The sequence below is a fragment of the Lytechinus variegatus genome, chromosome 4 (genome assembly GCF_018143015.1).
Source record: "Lytechinus variegatus isolate NC3 chromosome 4, Lvar_3.0, whole genome shotgun sequence".
NCBI classification, from domain to species: domain Eukaryota; kingdom Metazoa; phylum Echinodermata; class Echinoidea; order Temnopleuroida; family Toxopneustidae; genus Lytechinus; species Lytechinus variegatus.
Genome location: NC_054743.1, coordinates 37,600,219 through 37,618,544, shown reverse-complemented (window position 1 = coordinate 37,618,544; position 18,326 = coordinate 37,600,219). Strand labels below are relative to the sequence as shown.

General features: G+C 36.8%; 2 protein-coding genes across 4 annotated transcripts in view; both read right to left on the bottom strand.

Annotated features, from left to right (window-relative positions):
- LOC121413981 (fatty acid amide hydrolase-like) overlaps nucleotides 1-3,971 on the bottom strand; it is a 33,756-nt gene extending 29,785 nt beyond the window's left edge. The window contains exons 1-2 of one of the 2 annotated variants that reach the window (XM_041607012.1): nucleotides 3,786-3,971; nucleotides 1,431-1,572 (exon numbers count right to left, since the gene is read on the bottom strand). In XM_041607012.1, the coding sequence (XP_041462946.1) occupies nucleotides 1,431-1,433 (3 nt within the window). In that variant the 5' untranslated portion in view covers nucleotides 1,434-1,572; nucleotides 3,786-3,971. The remainder of the gene's footprint in view (nucleotides 1-1,430; nucleotides 1,573-3,785) is intronic. The other variant, XM_041607011.1, reaches the window with a different exon arrangement.
- Nucleotides 3,972-8,148: 4,177 nt separating this feature from the next.
- On the bottom strand, nucleotides 8,149-10,833 carry LOC121412681 (dnaJ homolog subfamily C member 28-like). 2 transcript variants are annotated; one of them, XM_041605459.1, is made up of 2 exons: nucleotides 10,745-10,833; nucleotides 8,149-9,660 (listed from the first exon to the last, which is right to left on the bottom strand). In XM_041605459.1, the coding sequence occupies exon 2, from the start codon at nucleotides 9,625-9,627 to the stop codon at nucleotides 8,419-8,421; it is 1,209 nt and encodes a 402-aa protein (XP_041461393.1). In that variant the 5' UTR covers nucleotides 9,628-9,660; nucleotides 10,745-10,833; the 3' UTR covers nucleotides 8,149-8,418. The 2 variants fall into 2 exon arrangements, with proteins under 2 accessions (XP_041461393.1, XP_041461394.1); XM_041605460.1 differs by lacking the exon at nucleotides 10,745-10,833 and adding an exon at nucleotides 10,461-10,530.
- Between the last annotated feature and the right edge of the window lie 7,493 nt (nucleotides 10,834-18,326).

The window sequence follows — 18,326 nt, the reverse complement described above, 5'->3', positions numbered from 1 at the left end:
TTAATCATGAGACCTGAAACTTGCACAAAATGTTCAGTGATGCTTGATTACTATTATGTAAAAGTTTCATGAATCAGATCCATAAAATTTCAAAGTTATGATGGGAATTCAACAGAAACCCCCAATGGTCATGTGACATAAAACTCATGCAGGATGTTCAGTGATACTTGATTAACCTTATGTTCAAGTTTCATGAACTAGGTCCATATATTTCCTAAGTTATGATGTCATTTCAAAAACTTAACCTTAAGTTAAGATTTTGATGTTGTTTCCTCCAACATGGTCCAAGTTCATTGACCCTAAATGACCTTTGACCTTGGTCATGTGACATGAAACTCTAATAGGATGTTCAGTAATACTTGATTAACCTTATGGCCAAGTTTCATGAACTAGGTCCACATACTTTCTAAGTTATGATGCCATTTCAAAAACTTAACCTTAGGTTAAGATTTGATGTTGACCCCGCCGCCGTCGGAAAAGCGGGGCCTATAGTCTCACTCTGCTATGCAGGTGAGACAAAAAGTAACTGTCCTGGGCAAGAAATAAGGAGGGGGGGGGGCTTAGTCTATGATCTATTTTCTTTGAATATCTAATCAGGACAGCTTGGGGCTTTGGGCTGGCAAGAAAAAATCACTTTGCTAAACAGACTATTAACATTAGTGTCATTGCTCTTTAGATGTGATGGTTGCCAAAAGTGATTAATTTATGACGAGATATTGTCGAAGTTACTAGGTGAGAAACATTATAGGCTATTCCACAAAAAACATTGTCTTCAAGAGCTAGATCTTCAGATGGTTGATGGAGGGTTGAGAAACCGGAAACTTTGGAAATTTGTAAACATTATTTTTTCTTTTCTGTCTTTAAATTATACAAAAATATAATTGAATGAAGTATCAGTCAGTCGGCAAGCCCTGAAAAAGTAGCTTCTTTTATCCAAGTGATATTCATGACTAGAGTGTTTTTGCATTGTTAATGAGCTTGGTGCGGACCAAAACACCTCTTTTAATTCGGCCATTGCTACTCTAAATATTAACCAAATTTCATGTTTTTGGTATCTTTATAAAGAAAAAATCATTCTTTCAGGTGATGTGTTTGAATTTTTAAAAAGATGTTGTAATATAGAGGAAACTTTTCATCTACAACATGAAACAAAATAATTATTTTCATGCAACAAAAGTTGTTGTTTTTACCCTTATTTTCTGTTTGAGCACAAATTATTTTTTTAGATTATGACAAAGCTGAAGATCTAAGCTTTAATATGATAGTTCTTATAAGAAGAGGTATTTTAGATGGGTCAGCAGCCAGGTCTTCATAGGCCAAGTACATTTAGCAGCTCAAAAACAATCTACTGTGCTATGATTGGTCATAGAGAACACACACCAATGCAAATTCCAATGTTCCCACACTGGGCCTCTGTAGGTCACACTCACCATGTGGTAATCTCTTCAAATAACCTGCGCCTGTTGTTTTGAAAACATTATTCAGCCAATCAGAACTCTAGATGTTATGCTACTCAGAAATTTCTGAAATCTCGTCTTGCATCTTGATGAAAAAGGCTGGCTGCTGACCCATCTATAAGGTGTCACATATCAAGAGTGACATTGTATAAAAGTACATGTAGAGAGTTTGAGCTTTCTGATGATATAAATAATGTTTGTACCCAAAACACAAATGTTGGCACAATTTGCAATAGAAAACAGAGGAAGAAAACTCTGAGGCCTCTTTTCAGGCCTGAAATTCACCGTTTTATAAAAATATTTTATTCAAAAAAAAACAACCAGTATAAAAAACGTAACATGTACTCTTTCCTATGGAACAAAAATAATCAATTCTACTCAAGGAGAAAATTCTTTGAGAAAAAAGTCGAACAATTCACAAGATTTTGTAGGGATATGAATTCAACCACGAGAGGACTTGCATAAATCTTGCTCATTTGCTCATTAACACAGGGGCTTGCAGACTGACTATTTGTATATTTTGCTCTTTATTATATTGCCTAACACTTTCAGGGCACGACAAACCCGCTTGCCTGGGGCAAGAGAAAATGATGTGCGGGCAATCGCCTGATCGGGCAAGTGGTTGTTCTGGAAATAGAATAATAAAATATCATTAATACGTTGGACACATTTGCTATATGGTGACCATACGGCGAGTCAAAAACAGCCGTTTCATTAATTTTGATTCAAACCACCTATACGTAGTTGGTACTAAAAATGTTCAAACGGCTGTTTTCGACTCGCCATACGGCCGCCGTTGAGCAAATGTGACCAAGGTATTAAATTCAATATCTTTTGGATAATCACAACTATCTCTCATATAATGGAAAAAAAAACATGGAAACTGATATATAATCAGCGCAAATTACTGACAATTTATTGCCAGGTACATGTACCTCTTCGAAGAACCTTGCCATCAAATCTTACGTTCTATGTGTGCTTGTACATGTACAGTATCTTGCTCAATTTGCCAAAGCAACCTCCCCCCATTAAAAGAACACCAAAAGTAGCTAAAAATTACTTTTTCATCTTTAAATCCATGAAATGCCATCTATTTTCCATATTACCTTGAAATTGTTTTGATTTAATTGGAAACTACCGAAAAATTAAGAATTTTCAGCTCTTTCTTGACTCTGATTTATGATGATGTTACACTCGGTAAATGTGTTTTATTCTTGCAGTCCCACATGTAGAATTTCATGGTGTTGACCAAGTGTAAAACAATCAAATGATCAATGGTCGTTTTCAGTTAATGTCGCAACACCATAAAAGTCTATATGTGGGACTACAAAAAAATATATTGACCTAGTGTAACATCATAAACGATGAAGAAGGGTGAAGAGAGAGGAGAATCTTCTTAATTTTCTTGATAGCTTCCAACTATTAAATCAAAACAATTTCAAGGAAATATGGAAAATAACTAGCCATTTCATATTTAAAGATGCAAAATGTGGAATTTTAGCCACTCCACTTTTGGTGAAGGTTTTCTGTAGGGTTTTTTAACATAAAAAAACAATCTTTTTCAGAGTCAAGAAAGAGCTGAATATTTTTCATTTTCTTGATAGTTTCCAAATAAATCAAAACAATTCCAAGGAAATATGACAAACAGAATACCATTTCATGGAAATAAAGGTGCAAAATATGAAATTTTAGCAATTTTTGGTGAAGGTATTTTTTCAACCTTTAAGTTTAAAGCCCATAACTAGTGAAAAAAATCAAAGTAATTGAATGTAATGACTCCAGGCCTACTTTGCTGAAAATAAACTTTTAATTTAAATGTGTGTTGTTTACTGTACACGATTCTCATTTTTTTGTATGACCTTTAAAGATAAAAAAAATGAAACTAACACATCAATGATGTGGAGCTCATCCGGCATCTCACAATGAAATTTAAAACAATTTTCATTTCAGCCCAGTTGACACTGTAGTGGTGACATAAATTGAGGATATAGAATTGAAATTGATGAAGAAATGACAGTCACAGAAGCATTTTTTGTGATCTAGATCATGATAGATCTATGAATAAATTTCATATAAAATTATAAATCAAGCATAAATAACTTTCTAGTCAAGATTTCTTAACCCTGTGTAGAACCTTGGTGAACCTCATGTAGCTCTCACTCAGATGAAACAAAAATAATCAAAATCACCAAGAAATAGCATACTGTCTGTGCATGCTATTGGCAATTGCTAGCGAGTAGCGGTGCACTCTTCTGACTTTGTTAGCTGCTGCTGGTCGGCTGAACCCCCGTGAACTAACAACCAACCTCCCGTACAATTTGAACTTACCGCTCTAACCATGTTGTAATCGTAGCTCTCGGGTGTCAATCTTCGTCTTTTTATAAGCTTTCCTGGCTTTGTAGCTCTTTTTATAAAGAGCAACCAAATTACAAAAGCCCCCGAGAATATACCACATAGCGACGGCAAGTACCCCATGATTTTCATCAGAATTGTTCAAGTTTACATTCCTCGACGAGTCGACCTCTCCAATTTCGTCTAGTATAATATACTAGTACCAGTACTACTAGTAGTAGTAGCTAGCTAGCTCTCGCGAAATGACAACCTCTTTCCGGATTTTTTTAGAAGCTTGATGAGCGAAGGCCTTGCTCGCGCTCGAGGCGGAGGAGAGGATCGAGGCGGCCATGGAATAGAAGCAGGGCGAGTATGATATATCTTTAAATGTCTTGTAAAAATCTATCCGAAAAATATAAATTTTGTGTTGAAAGGATGAAAATTCTTGCTCGCTTGTTCAGCTCTTTCGCAGTTGCTATTTTTAATGAATTTTATCGGCCTTTAATGAATTTCTAATTATTTATCCTTTTTTATCATTTAATAATTTTCACCCTCTAAATAATTTCTTATTTGCCATGCCATGTCTATAATTAATCTAATCTAATCATGTCTAGCCCTTAAAAATTTAGACTTATCATGCCATTGAGCACTGATCTCCCTCTTCCCCAAACAAAAAAAAACCCCTCAGGCTCAGAGAACAAAATGTGTCAGTCGTATGTCCCCCACCACCAACACTGATCGACACCCATGGCATCATGTCCACTGTAATGGCAGTGTCAAACTTCCTCCCTCCCCCTCTTCCTCACCCCCCCCCCCCAAAAAAAAATCTCTCTCCATGTCTCTCCCCTTTTCTCTCTTTCTCTTTCTCATCTATCTCTCTCAAACACTCCAGCTAATCTATTACAATGTATACAAAGCTGAAAGCATATGCTTGATAGATTTATGTTAAAATGTATCTTATAATATTATTATACAAAAGTATATCCCTCTCAACATTAAAGTGATTGCACATTTTTGTTTTCATTATTTGATTTTTATATCTTAAATAATAAGTACAGTATATAAAGACATTGCCAGACATATGTGCTTTTTACTCCTAAATAGAAAAGGGTTACCAACTTCTCGGGCTATCTTTGATAATGGCACAAATTAAAGGAGAATGAAACCATTGGAACAAGATAGCTTGTGTAAAAACAGAAAAATCAAAGAAACAGATCAACAAAAGTTTGAGAAAAATCGGACAATAAATGAGAAAGTTATGAGCATTTAAATATTGCAATCACTAATGCTATGGAGATCCTACTATTGGCAATGCGACAAGGACGTGTGATGTCACTGATGAACAACTCTCCCCATTACTTTAGTATATATTTCACTTGAATTGCCTCTTTTATCACATCTATCCAGAGATCATGTGTTCTTTCTATATGAGGGCATGTAATACATATTTTTTTAAATACATCATGGATTAAGAGTTTGTATCATCATAAGAAAAAGCAAAAAGAGACATTTTAAGGGTATTTTATAGTCCACCAAAAGGAAAGTTGTTCATCAGTGACATCACACATCCTTGTCGCATTGCCAATGGGAGGATCTCCATAGCATGAGTGATTGCAATATTTAAATGCTCATAACTTTCTCATTTATTGTCCGATTTTTCTCAAACTTTCTTTATTCTTATTCTTTGATTTTTCTTTTTCTACACAAGCCTATTTGTTCCAAAGGTTTCATTCCCCTTTAACAAATTGGTCTGCAACCTCTGGGGCTTATGAATAGGTATTCAGTCAGTATTACCCAAAGCCATATTTCATGCACATGCTCTAGTAAGATAATTTGAATAAATATAACTCTAAATTATACAAGTAAACGAAATAAAATACGGTTGAAAAAAAAACTGTAGCAGTTATTACCCGAGTTTTCTTCAAACTGTCATACAGGTACTGGTTGTCTTAATTATTAAATCAAATTATTTTCATATTTTCAGGGTGTATTCCCTCCAGCGATCACTTGACAAATTCAGTTTGTTTACGCCGAGAAAATACATATTTCTAATTTATTCTTGGCTGGAAAATATAAAGCTAATTTTTATTCATCTGACTATCAATTTGACAGTAGGATAAATTCCAGGGGGGGGGGCACTTACATTGACGAGTGGATACCATGCGCGACCAAAAAAACACATAAAAAGGATGTCTCTTTCAAGATAGGGCACGTTACGTACGTGACGTAAAAAGGGTGTCAAAATCATTGAAATAATGAAAAAAAGGGTATCTCCTTCTTGTGGTCACTCCACTCTCGTTTCGCGGTCAGTTTCATTCTTTTCCATTGGTCTTTTATCGATTTTAAGTCTCTAACGTTTCCAAATCTAGCGTGAAATTGCTCCAAGATATGCACCCATGAGCCATTTTTTGCTGTCAGAGAATCATAATCGTTCTTCTTGCATTCCATGTGGTCCAACTGGTCCTGGATCAGCTGGATTAAGAGGTTCTTCTCTTCACAGGACCAGTTGGCCGTTCTATTTCTTGCGGGAGTGGCCATTTTACAGTGATGTTTAGGTAGACAGAGTGCACACTGAGCATGTGCAGTAAAAGCAGACTACGTCTCCATGGTAAAACTAAGGGGTGGGGCCCGCCCGGGGGCAGGGCATTTAACCCAGGGTTAAAATTTAAAACACAGGTTTAGCTAAACCTGGCTATCAGAATACCAAAATAATTAAACTACACTTAGACCAGAGGTGAGGTTTAGAGGAGGTTTTGTTAAACCTGGGGCCCGTTGCATAAAACTTTTTACCTGAAAAAACTCAGGTTGTGTTTACCAGAGTTTTTGCCCTGTGTTAAAGTCAATGGGAGAAATCAGACTAACCTTAGTTTTCAGTTTTTACCAGAGTTTTCTCAGGTAAAAAGTTTTATGCAACAGGCCCAAGGGTTAACTTTATAGGGTAATAGGGTTAATAGGGTTAAATTAAACGTATCAGAATACGGGCCTATGTGTTTAGGGTCAAATTTACGAGGGTGTAAAAATTAAGACTAAAATGTTTCATAAAGGATGTACTTTCTGCCCCAAGAATCATCACTGCGTGTTTAGAGTATGATTTGCGCAAGATGTGGGAGGTGGGGCTGTAGGCCTACTTAACCCAATGATGTTGGTAAAGGTAAAACCAACCCAACGTCCGAGACATATAAGAATATCGCTGTACTTGTTTAGGGGGTCAATACAGGGAACGCTTGGCTAAGAGTAACGTTTTGTTTCCAATGTATGTTAAAAGGTGCATTTTCAGAATATGGAAAATAGGGGTTTAGGGTATTTTTTGAGACCTCACAGTCGCGCATGTTATCCACTCGTCAATGGAAGTGGCCCCCGGGGATAAAATCCAAACAACTTCTGTTTTTTTCAGGGGGGGGGTGAAATTTATTAAAGCAAATATGTGCCAGCAGCCTTATAGTACCAAGTCCTCGAGAATTCAAATTTTGCCAGGTTCCTAATCCTACTCATATAGCAACATTCTGAGCAGTGTACGTAGTCTTGTAATATATGCCCACTTGAATGATAACATGTTAAATCACTACTCAATATGTAGGCCTATGTATGCCACTGGTACGTATGAATACCATATACCAAGAAGCAGAAAAAGTTTTTTCTTCTTAAAAACATTTTAGTTTCTCTTTACAAATAAAATTATAGACTGATTTATTCTCTGTATTATCGATAGTCATTTCAAAAGGGTTATTTGTAGACAAGCTACTTGTAACATACAGTAATAAGAGACCAACACCGTTGGTAAATGGGCTACTTTCTACCCCTTCACAGTGCATCAATTCAGTCACTGACAATCCTACAAACTACATCTATCCTGATCTAATCCAATGGGATACAGTTCAACTGTGAACCTTGGTGACAATTTAACAGAGTTACATATTGCAGGTATGCTGGGCTAGTGTTGGCCAGAGGCAGTGCCAGGTTAATTTGATAAAGGCGCAAGATATAAAAAAAAATGTCTTAATAAACAGGTAGCATACCTCTCTTCATTTTTCTTCCTATTTTTCTCCTTTTTTAACTTTTGGAAATATATATCATACTCTTACATGTACGAGTAGATCGGTATTCATAAAGGTAAGATATAATGTGGTCAAAAGTTAATTTCATTTTGCTTAAAAATGTTACTGTCAGAAGTATGTGAACATCTCCTGCACAGAAAAGCACAATTGATAAAAGCAAAACTAACTTTTACACATGTACATTGTAATCAATAGCTCATGGGTTTCACAGTTTCAAAGCATGATAATATCCCACATGGTTAAAACGCATAGTTCATGAAACAGGAGAAACCCACATAGCCAAGATTTTTTCATCATAATGTTGCAATAATGTAAGTTGCCAAACTATGTTCTGAGGGTTGCTTAAATTGAACATACCAAGTGCTACACATTATCAATTAAGGTCAAAAGGCAGACTTTTTAACGCCCATGACAAAGTGAACAGTAATTTACCGGTAAGCTCAATTGTGAACCATTTACAAAAGGTTATAATCATCAAGACCCATGTATGAAGCAGATGTTGGTATTAAATTTGTCAATTCATGTTTAATCATGGTTAATAATATTTTGATATTGTCAGTTATTTAAATATAATTTCATCTGAGTCTTTCCCTCGCTCTACTATCTTCTCTTGCAAAGAAAGCATTGGAGAGCCTTGTCATAAAGGCAGACATGCTTTGGAACAGTCTGGATACCATCAATGCTACTTCATCTTCAACAACTGCTTCCCGACTCTCGTTTGAATTACTTCTGATAATGGATTCTCTCTGATCTATTTTAGAGTATTCATCCAAAACTTTTGCAATCTCCTTCTCAGGCTGGATGTGAACTTTTTGGAGTTTGATAATGGGAACAATCAGGTTAAAATCATTCACTCTTCTGTTGATCTGTTTAACTTTCTCACTGAACTCAAATTGCAGATCCGCCCATTTGCTTACATTGTAGTCATTCAGAGGTTCTGCACCAAGCTTCAGACGTTCATGCAAAAGGGTATTCTTGGCCTCAGTAAGCATGTTCCGTATGTCCTTTTCTAGTTGAATCCATTCGGGGGCGTAACCATTGTTGACGAGAACCTCGTTCAGGTTGTGTGTGGCAGCATCCACATAAGGGCAATAGGCCGTTTTGGGTGGCAGGGGTTTCCCCATACCTGGCAGATCATCAAACTCGCCTTTAGCCATGGAGTCTTGGATCAAATCCTCTACAAGCCTTTCAATGACATTTGTTGTTCTTATCTTCCTTGCAGCTTTCTTATCCTTCAACACCAAGCCTTTCTCATCGGTCACAGCAATCTTATATATCCTGTGAGTGCTTACGGCATCCGATGCTTTCATAGCACGATATTTCTGATATTGCTTCTGTCGCTGACTAGGTGTGCCGAACCCTATTCCCTCATACTCCAGATACTGTCTATGTTGAGGAACTGTATGTTTGATGTCAAATTCACACTCATCATCATCATCCTCCTGTGATAGTTCATCCTCTAATCCCTCCCGTCTACCTTGCTTTTCCATCTTTTCCACATGAAGGCAAATGGTGCTGTAGGCTTGCTGGATCTGGGTGAACTTGTTCCCATCGGCCTGTCTGCTTTTGCTATCAGGATGGTATACCTTGGCAAGTTTGAAGTACGCCTCTTTGATCTCTACCATACTACTTTCCTCAGACACGTTGAGGAGCTGGTAGCAGTCTCTAACATTCTTGCTGATCTTGTAACCAAGGTAAGGAGAGCTTGTGTGAAAGGAGCTGATCCCTGACCACATCTGATACAGAAGCCTCCTCCTGTGACAATGCAGCAGAGGACTAGCCATCTTGATATCAGGTGTGGTCCATTCACTTTGATCCTGCAAAAGAAAGGGAAAATAGCTGAATATTTTTCTTTTACTTTTAACAATTACTTACAAATTAACAATCATATTTAACATCATTTCCAAGCTTCAAATCATCAATGTTTTCAAATTCAACATTCATTTTTCACAGAGAAATATGGCTCAGAATAAAAATTAAAATCAATTAATATGTACTATTCTACACATTTTTAAGATTGGAAATTAGCTGCAACTTGCAAGTGAATTAAAATTCACAACTGACCTTAGTACAGTTCTTGTTCCATTCAGGAACAGTGTCATATATTTCGGGGTTCCACATTACACACAGCCAATTCTAAATCTAAATTCGAACTTCTAAGCTATTTGTTTTGGACTCAAAGCTAGACTCATCTTAATAATTAAGAGTAGACATGTGAATGGGGGACACAGTCACACCCGGCATGTGAAATGAACATGATGAAGTTTCATTCCTCCCTGAACACGTGGAATTCAATTTTTAACATTTTGTGCTTCAGGCAAGGAGGTCCTAATCATCAAATTTGTAAAAATTTTATGATTGAAATAAAAAAAAAAAAAGAAATAGTGAGTGACATCATCAACTCTCTCATCTGGATGTAACTGGCTCGTTCATATAAGTATTTTGTTAAAAATAAGCGAAACTTCAAAATGTCATAACTTATTTTACATCCGATTTTGATGAAATTTTCAGCAATACTTGTCTTTGGTCTTTGCTGATTTTTCTCTGAATCTGTTAATCTTCATTTTTCTGAGGTGGACTTGACCTTTAACTGTAACGGCATAGTCGTGACCCTTACCTCAACCTGAATTATCTGCACCAAGACAAAGTTTCATAATACAAATTAAATCAAACATCAAACAGCCGCCGCCACACCTCGACGACAGCGGCCACTTCCCGCCGGCGCCGGCCGGCTCGCGGCCGGGCCTGCGGGCCGGACATCGAGCTCGCCGTCACTGCCAACGCCAAGTCAACGAGTCGCGGTCGAGCGGTCCAGCCCCTAATACAATTATACAGAGTTTACAGCTGAAAAAAGAGGTTCATTTCTACGCCAATATTGACTTACGTCATGGGTTAACTTACCAGGAGTTCTCGAAAGAAAATCAGGCTTTGGAGACCCCCTGACTTCAAATTCAATTGTAATTTGAATTCCACTTCCGATTTAAAACTAGGACCTATAGTCTGGTCAGTTAGCGGAATTATGTGGACACGGTGGACAAAAGCATGATTTTTTCTCCAGACCTTTGTTTATGTATAAGAATTAAGAATGGGGTATGCTCCAAAAAATCTGGCTGCAGGAACAGTGAAAAAATGGGTGAAAATGTCAGAATTTATGAGTTCAGATTTGTCTGATATATAGACTAGCGCTAGTGCAAAACTCAATAGCAGTGCATTAATTTGCATTGGATTAGTTCTTAAATTCAGACCCTTTTTGAACAGATCTTCTGTTTGTCCTCGCATCTCAATGCACCAAATATCTGAATGAAGATGCTAACAAAGCCGAAGGGTGACGGTGGAGGGGGTTGAATGTTGGTGTGTGTGTACATATTTTGGTCTTGGGGTAAAGGTGTGCAAGACGCATTTTTTGCATGTGTTGGAAATTGTGTTGCCATGGTAACAGTGTATTATTGCAAAAGTAAGGTAAAAATCTTGCAGTTAGAACCACTTCCTCTGTTTTTAACCGATTCTCATGAAATTTGGCACACACATTGGTCTTGAGGTGAAGATGTCTAAGACACACTTTTGTGTCTTTCAGAAATCTTGTTGCCATGGTAACAACATATTATCTGGTGAAAATTGTGAAAAAATCTTACAATTCAAACTGCTTCATCAGTTTTCAATCAATTCTAATGAAATTTGGCACACACATTGGTATTGAAGTAAAGATGTACTAGGCACTTTTTGTGTGTGTTTCAGAAACTGTGTTGTCATGGTAACAAAATATAATATGGCAAAATTTAGGTTAAAAACTTGCAATTTGAACTACTTCATCATTTTTGAACCAATTCTCGTGAAATTTGGCTCACACATTGGCCTTGGGGTAAAGATGTGCAAGAACCTTTTTTTTGCATTTGTCAGAGAGTGCATTACCAGGGTAGCCACATATGATAGCCAGAAATGTAGGAAAACTTGTGGATCAAACTTCTTCCCCTGTTTTTAGTCAGTGCTCATAAAAATTGGAAGAAATATTCATCTCAGGGTAAAGATTCATATTAAATTCTAAATGTCTTCTCTGCATTAAAATGTGGGGTATTAATCACCTTCATTAATATTTCTGGGTTTGGGGGAAGGGGCAGGATTAGTCCTTTAAATCTGACATCAAAGAAGGTTAAAGGCAGTGGCCATTAGAAACATAAAAATGATAAACACTCTTAAAAAACGCATCCCCTTAAGGGCATATAGGCTGGAGGTACACTGGGTGAATATGAAACCTTCTGCTGAAGCAGAGGAGTTCCAACACTGGCAAGCAAAACAAAATGTGTACCCCTTCTACTTTCAACAGCTGATTTTCCAAACCTTAGTTCCACCTCCCCAAGATGTGCACCCCTCCCCATACCACTTTTAGTTCTACTTCCCCATGCTCAAACCAGTCTACACCTTTGTCCCTCAGGGTTCAATGCATTTTTAAAGCTAGACATTACTCTTTTTTTGGGGGGGTGGGTCTTTAGAAAATTACCTCAATAAAATTACAGTTAAAGGATTATGACTAGGAACTAACCCCCCCCCCCCCGAAAAAATAGGGGGCTGATAATACTTTTTAGCAGAAAATCCCCCCCCCCCCTTCAAAGGTAAGAGTCCTTTGCACTTCAGACCATTCATTTGAAGCTTAATGCATTCTGATTTGATAAAAAAATTGTTTACAGTACCCAGTTAACCATTGTTTATTTATATTCTCCTACTCAGTCTTTTATTCATATTCCGTTCCTACTCTTTCTTTTTAACTTTCACATCACTCTTGATTTTGAGCTTCACCATGCCATCTCCTTCTGTTTCCTGTCTCTCTCTAAGTATATTTTTTCTGACATATTTTAAAGTGTACCTTTAATCATGCAACTAATTATTATAGAAATAGAAATATATACAAAAATATCTGCACTTGTTTTAGAAATTCACTTGCAAATCCATGACTCAGTAACATACCATATCAAAAATATACCTATGTGCACAATAGATTTTAGCCTTATATTTTCTTTCATTTGATTTTTTCAGTATATTTCTGTGACACAGCCCCTGCTTCATGCTTCAAATAAATCATTGATTAATTGGACACCGGAAACTTTTTTTTCAAATCAGAATGTTTAAGGCTTTAAATTAATATGCTGAAGTGTAAAGGATTTCCCTTTTTTTTGGGGGGGGGGTTAAGTTCCTAGTCGTTATAATTTAATTTTAATCTTTATGTGGCAATTTTCTAAAGCCCCCCCCCCAAATAAAAAATGTAAGGGGTGTTTTTTTAAGAGTGTTTAAGTTCCTCATGGTCATGGCCTTTAACCTTCTATATTTTTATGTTGTCAGTTTTTAAGGACCTTCTCCCCCCCCAAAAAAAAGCCTATAAATATTATTGAAGGTGATTAATACCCTGCGCTATTATATGACGTTATAAAGGGGAATCAAACCCAAATAAACACTTGTTTTTAGAGGAAAATGAAAAATCAGACAAGTTTATAGGTCAAAGTTTGAACAATATCGGACAAACCATAACAAAGTTGTGAACATATTAAAGTTATAAACATCGGTAATCACTATACCCATGAAGACTTCAAATTGACCGCATATGTGATGTCACAGTGATTTAAGAAGGCAAGGACCACTCTTCCATGTACTGGAATAATTAATTAGCTAAAATTTCTTTTTTCAAAAGTTTTACTTCAAATTATATCTTTCTTTCATGAGGACATAAAACATACTACCGGGTTTATATTACGGCCCCAATGGAATAGGGATTTAGGAGAAAACCAAAAATCCTGATAACTGCTAGTCTTATGGGAAAGTTGTCCTTGCCGCCCCACCCCTTGTCATAATTTACTTACCCAGTTGCCAATTTGAATTCTACATACTAGTAGCCTTAGGGATCTTAATTTTAAAGCAGCCATAACTATATTTTGCTTGTCCGATTTCTTTAAAACTTTCACCATTCTTATTTTTCTCCTTTTCCATGCACACAACATTATGACCAAGGCTTGATTCCCTTTTAATACTGAATATGAATCTTTACCCAAAATGAATATTTGTGTCAATTTTTATGAGCACAGGCTGAAAACTGAGAAGTAGACTGATCCACAATGAGTTTTCCCCATATTTCTGGCTAAATGTGGTTACCAAGGCAATGCACTCTCTGACAAAAGGTTCTTGCACATCTTTACCTCAAGGCCAATGTGTGAGCCATAATTATTTCATGAGAATTGGTTCAAAACAACAACAACAAAAAAACTGATGAAGTAGTTCAAATTGCAAGTTTACCTAAATTTTGCCATATAATATGTTGTTCCCATGGCAACACAATTTTGGAAACACACACAAAAAGTGCCTTGTACATCTTTACTTCAATACCAATGTGTGTGCCAAATTTCATGAAAATTGATTGAAAACTGATGAAACAGTTTGAATTGTAAGGTTTTTCACAATTTTCACCAGATAATATGTTGTTACCATGGCAACAAGATTTCTGAAAGACACACAAAAGTGTGTCTTAGACATCTTCACCTCAAGACCAATGTGTGTGCCAAATTTCATGAGAATCGGTTAAAAACAGAGGAAGTGGTTCTAACTGCAAGATTTTTACCTTATTTTTACAATAATACACTGTTACCATGGCAACACAATTTCCAACACATGCAAACATATGTGTCTTGCACACCTTTACCCCAAGACCAAAATATGTACACACACACCAACATTCAACCCCCTCCACCGTCACCCTTTGGCTTGGTTAGCATCTTCATTCAGATATTTGGTGCATTGAGATGCGAGGACAAACAGAAGATCTGTTCAAAAGGGTCTGAATTCAAGAACTAATCCAATGCAAAATAATGCACTGCTATTGAGTTTTGCACTAGCGCTAGTCTATATATCAGAAAAATCGGAACTCATAAATTCTGACATTTTCACCCATTTTTTCACTGTTCCTGCAGCCAGATTTTTTGGAGCATACCCCATTCTTAATTCTTATACATAAACAAAGGTCTGGAGAAAAAATCATGCTTTTGTCCACCGTGTCCACAAGTAGGGCATTTTTGACGCTAACTGACCAGACTACTAGTGGTAATTTAATATTACGCAATGGTTAACCTCATTTCCACAATTTTCGAATCGCGGATCGTACATGTATGCGAGTTTCTTCTTCTTATAATGTCAATAAGATTTGAGTTGCGATCAAAATTGCGATGACAGTCCGGGGGCGCTTTTTTCTGTCAACTTATTTTGCAACGGTTGACTCTCTTATCCCATTCTGGGTTAAAGTATGGACCAACTAGGTCCATGACAACCCCATAGGCGGATCCAGCGGGGGGGGGCCGGCCCCTCGGCCCCCCCCCCCCCCCGCTGGATCCCGCGGAGCAAAAGCGAAAAAGGAGGGAAGAGAGGAGAAAAAGGAAGAGGAGGAAGACGAGTGAATAAAATAAGGGGGACACTTGAAAAACAAAAAATCTTTCATGTCACTAGATAAAATTTTCGCTCGCACTTCGCGCTCGCATTGCATGTTAGGTTCACCTCACACTTTTCCTACCAACTGCTTGAAATATAGAGATGAAACTGACTCTCTTTTTTTTCATATTGGACTATCATATAGTTTAGGCTCGCGTAGATTTTCTAGGTTTGAATATGAAACACACGCGCATGTTCAGATAGTGTTCTCTATTCAAATTATTATCCAGTTTTGGATCGCAATATCAAAAATTTTCTGATCGCATTTTTAATGTAGGAAGATTCCCTATTACTCATTCTTTTCATGATTTACAAAACATGAATAGAGTGTCCAGTTTTTAGGTCTCGATTTTCGCGCTCGCATCAATTGTCTAGGTGAATAGCTATCATGTTCACGATTACAAAAGTTGATTAGCATTTTACACGATTTCAGCTCGCGCTTCGCGCTCCCATTATTTGATTTTTTAAAACTTGTAACGTCTTCATAGCTAAAATTGCAAGAAGTCTTTTACAGGTACCTTTTCATCAGTTCATTTCTGATCGCACTTCGCGTTCATAGACATTATTCATTTGCATACAGATCTTTTTCAGGCTAACGACAAAAATTGCCCAGAATGTTCAAAATTTTTGGGAAAAGAACATAAGATTTCCTCAAAAAAATTGGCTCGCGCTTCGCGCTCGCATTATATAAATAAAGAATATGATATACATCCATGCATATTCATTAGAATAACGCTAAGAAGTGACTACACCTTCAAAAAAAAAAAGCAGCTTCGAGCGGCCGATCGGGAAAAAATATTATGGCTAAAAAAAATCCGCCCCCCCCCCCCCTATTTCCTCAATTTGCAGCATGCAGCCAAGCAGTGGCGGATCGAATCTTTCCTGGAAGGTAGGGGGACCAGGGGCGGATCTAGCTCCCACCTTTTTTTCTTTCACCTGTAATTCTCCCCGATTGGGGGGCACCAGCAAAAATTTCGAGTCACTTAGGGAGCGCAAAGCGTGCTCAGCTGCAAATATAGAGATAATTGAGGACATGCAGTGCCATTAAACGGATATGAATTTTACTGATTAAATAATGCGAGTGCGAAGCACGAGCTGAAAAAATTATTATATTCAGAGCTAAAAAGGGACATTATAAGCAATTTTTTGTAATCATGATACGTAACTGTCTCGCTAAACATACAATGCGAGAGCGAAGCGCGAGCTTAAATATTTGTATATATTGACCTAAACAGGGAAATTTTAAGGACTTTAAGAGAATAATTTTCTCACCATAGTGATCTTATGCTAGTGCTATCCTTTGCTGATATTGTTATATTACATCTAAATTACACAGTCGTGAAGCACTCTTTTTAGTTATTGTAATCATGATTAACATATATACGCATCTTACTAATCAAATACTGCAAGCGCGAAGCGCGAGCCGAAAATTTAAGAAATTCAGACCCGAATTAGAGGGGCATTCTAGGCTTGTTTGTCAGAATTCCCTATAAGACCGTACGTATTTCACTAACCAAATGCTGCGAGCACGAGCTGAAATTTTTTTATATATTGACCCCAATCCATTAAGAGTATAGTCATCTAATGTGTCATAGTCATCTAATGTGAGTGCCAAGCGCTTGCTAATTTTGTTACAATTACATCTAAATGCATGAAGCATATTTTTTTAAGGCGTTGTAATCATGATTATCATACGCATCTCACTAATCAAATACTGCTAGCGCGAAGCGCGAGCTGAAAATTTTGAAATTCAGACATGAAGAGGGGCATTCTAAAGCTTGTTTGTAAGAATTCACTAAGACCCTACGTATTTCACTGACCAAATGATGCGAGCGCGAAGTGCGAGCTGATTTTTTTTTATATCAGAAATTAAAATTGACACTTTTAAGGACCGATTTTAGGAGTTCATGAAGAGCAGATATATCACAAATACGGGCAGGAAAATGTTTTATATTAAGACCTGAAAATAGGGAAATCACTTTAAGTAGTCACGAAAAAATAATATGTCACTACATAAAACAATAACTCGAATTGCGAGGAAATATATTTTGTGGAATTTTGATTTGAAAACGGGAGGTTTTAGTACAGCATGCATATACTTTTAATGTATCTCGTTAAACAGTCTATGCGAATGAAGACATAATGGAGCATATAATGTTTCGTAAAGTTATGAAAAAATGCTTCTTATGTAACATAATTTAATATAACATTATAATGAACAATAATTTCTTCTATCCCCTCTATACGTTTCTCTTCCCTTTTCCCTCTTTTTCTCCTTTTCCTTTTTTAGCCAGCCAAGGTGGGGGGAGGGGCACGTGCCCCCCATGCCCCCGTAGTTACGCCACTGATCACTCACTATTTCTTTTGTTTTTTATTGTTTGAATTATACAAAATTTCAATTACGAATTTGACGATAAGGGCCTCCTTGCCTGAACCACGAAATGCTAAAATAATGGAATTCCACGTGTGCAGGGAGGAATGAAACTTCATTTCACATGACAATGACGAGAAAATATTTCATATTTCATATAATGAAATACAAAAGAAATAGTGAAAGAGTGATGTCATCAGTTCCCTCATTGGCATACATATGCATATGACTGTTTTGTGAAATGAAGCGAAACTTTAAAATATCAAGTTTTTATGAATTTTTCAGTGTCACGCTTGTTGATTTTTTTGTATCTTTTTATACAAATCAAGTTTTTGTTGGGGTGGACTTGTCCTTTAAAAAAAATCAATTTGTAAATCAAACAAAATAATAAAAGCTCCGATGTTCGAGCTGAAATATGCATTTATATATTTTAATACTTGATGTTTTAAGCTGTACATATCAACCTAATAAACACGATATGCGCATGTCATAGAGATAAACTAATAACGCCTAACATCTCTATGGCGCATCAAACAGGCTATGCGAGCGAGAAGCGCGAGCAAAAATTTAATATAGTGACACATGTGAAATACATTTTCTAATAATTTTCCAAGTAATTCCCTTGACCTTCTTCTATAAGCCAGTTCGTACTTG

What these genes read in the sequence shown, in the direction of transcription:
- LOC121412681 (XM_041605459.1), bottom strand. Translation starts at nt 9,627, where the DNA reads ATGGCTAGTCCTCTGCTGCATTGTCACAGGAGGAGGCTTCTGTATCAG.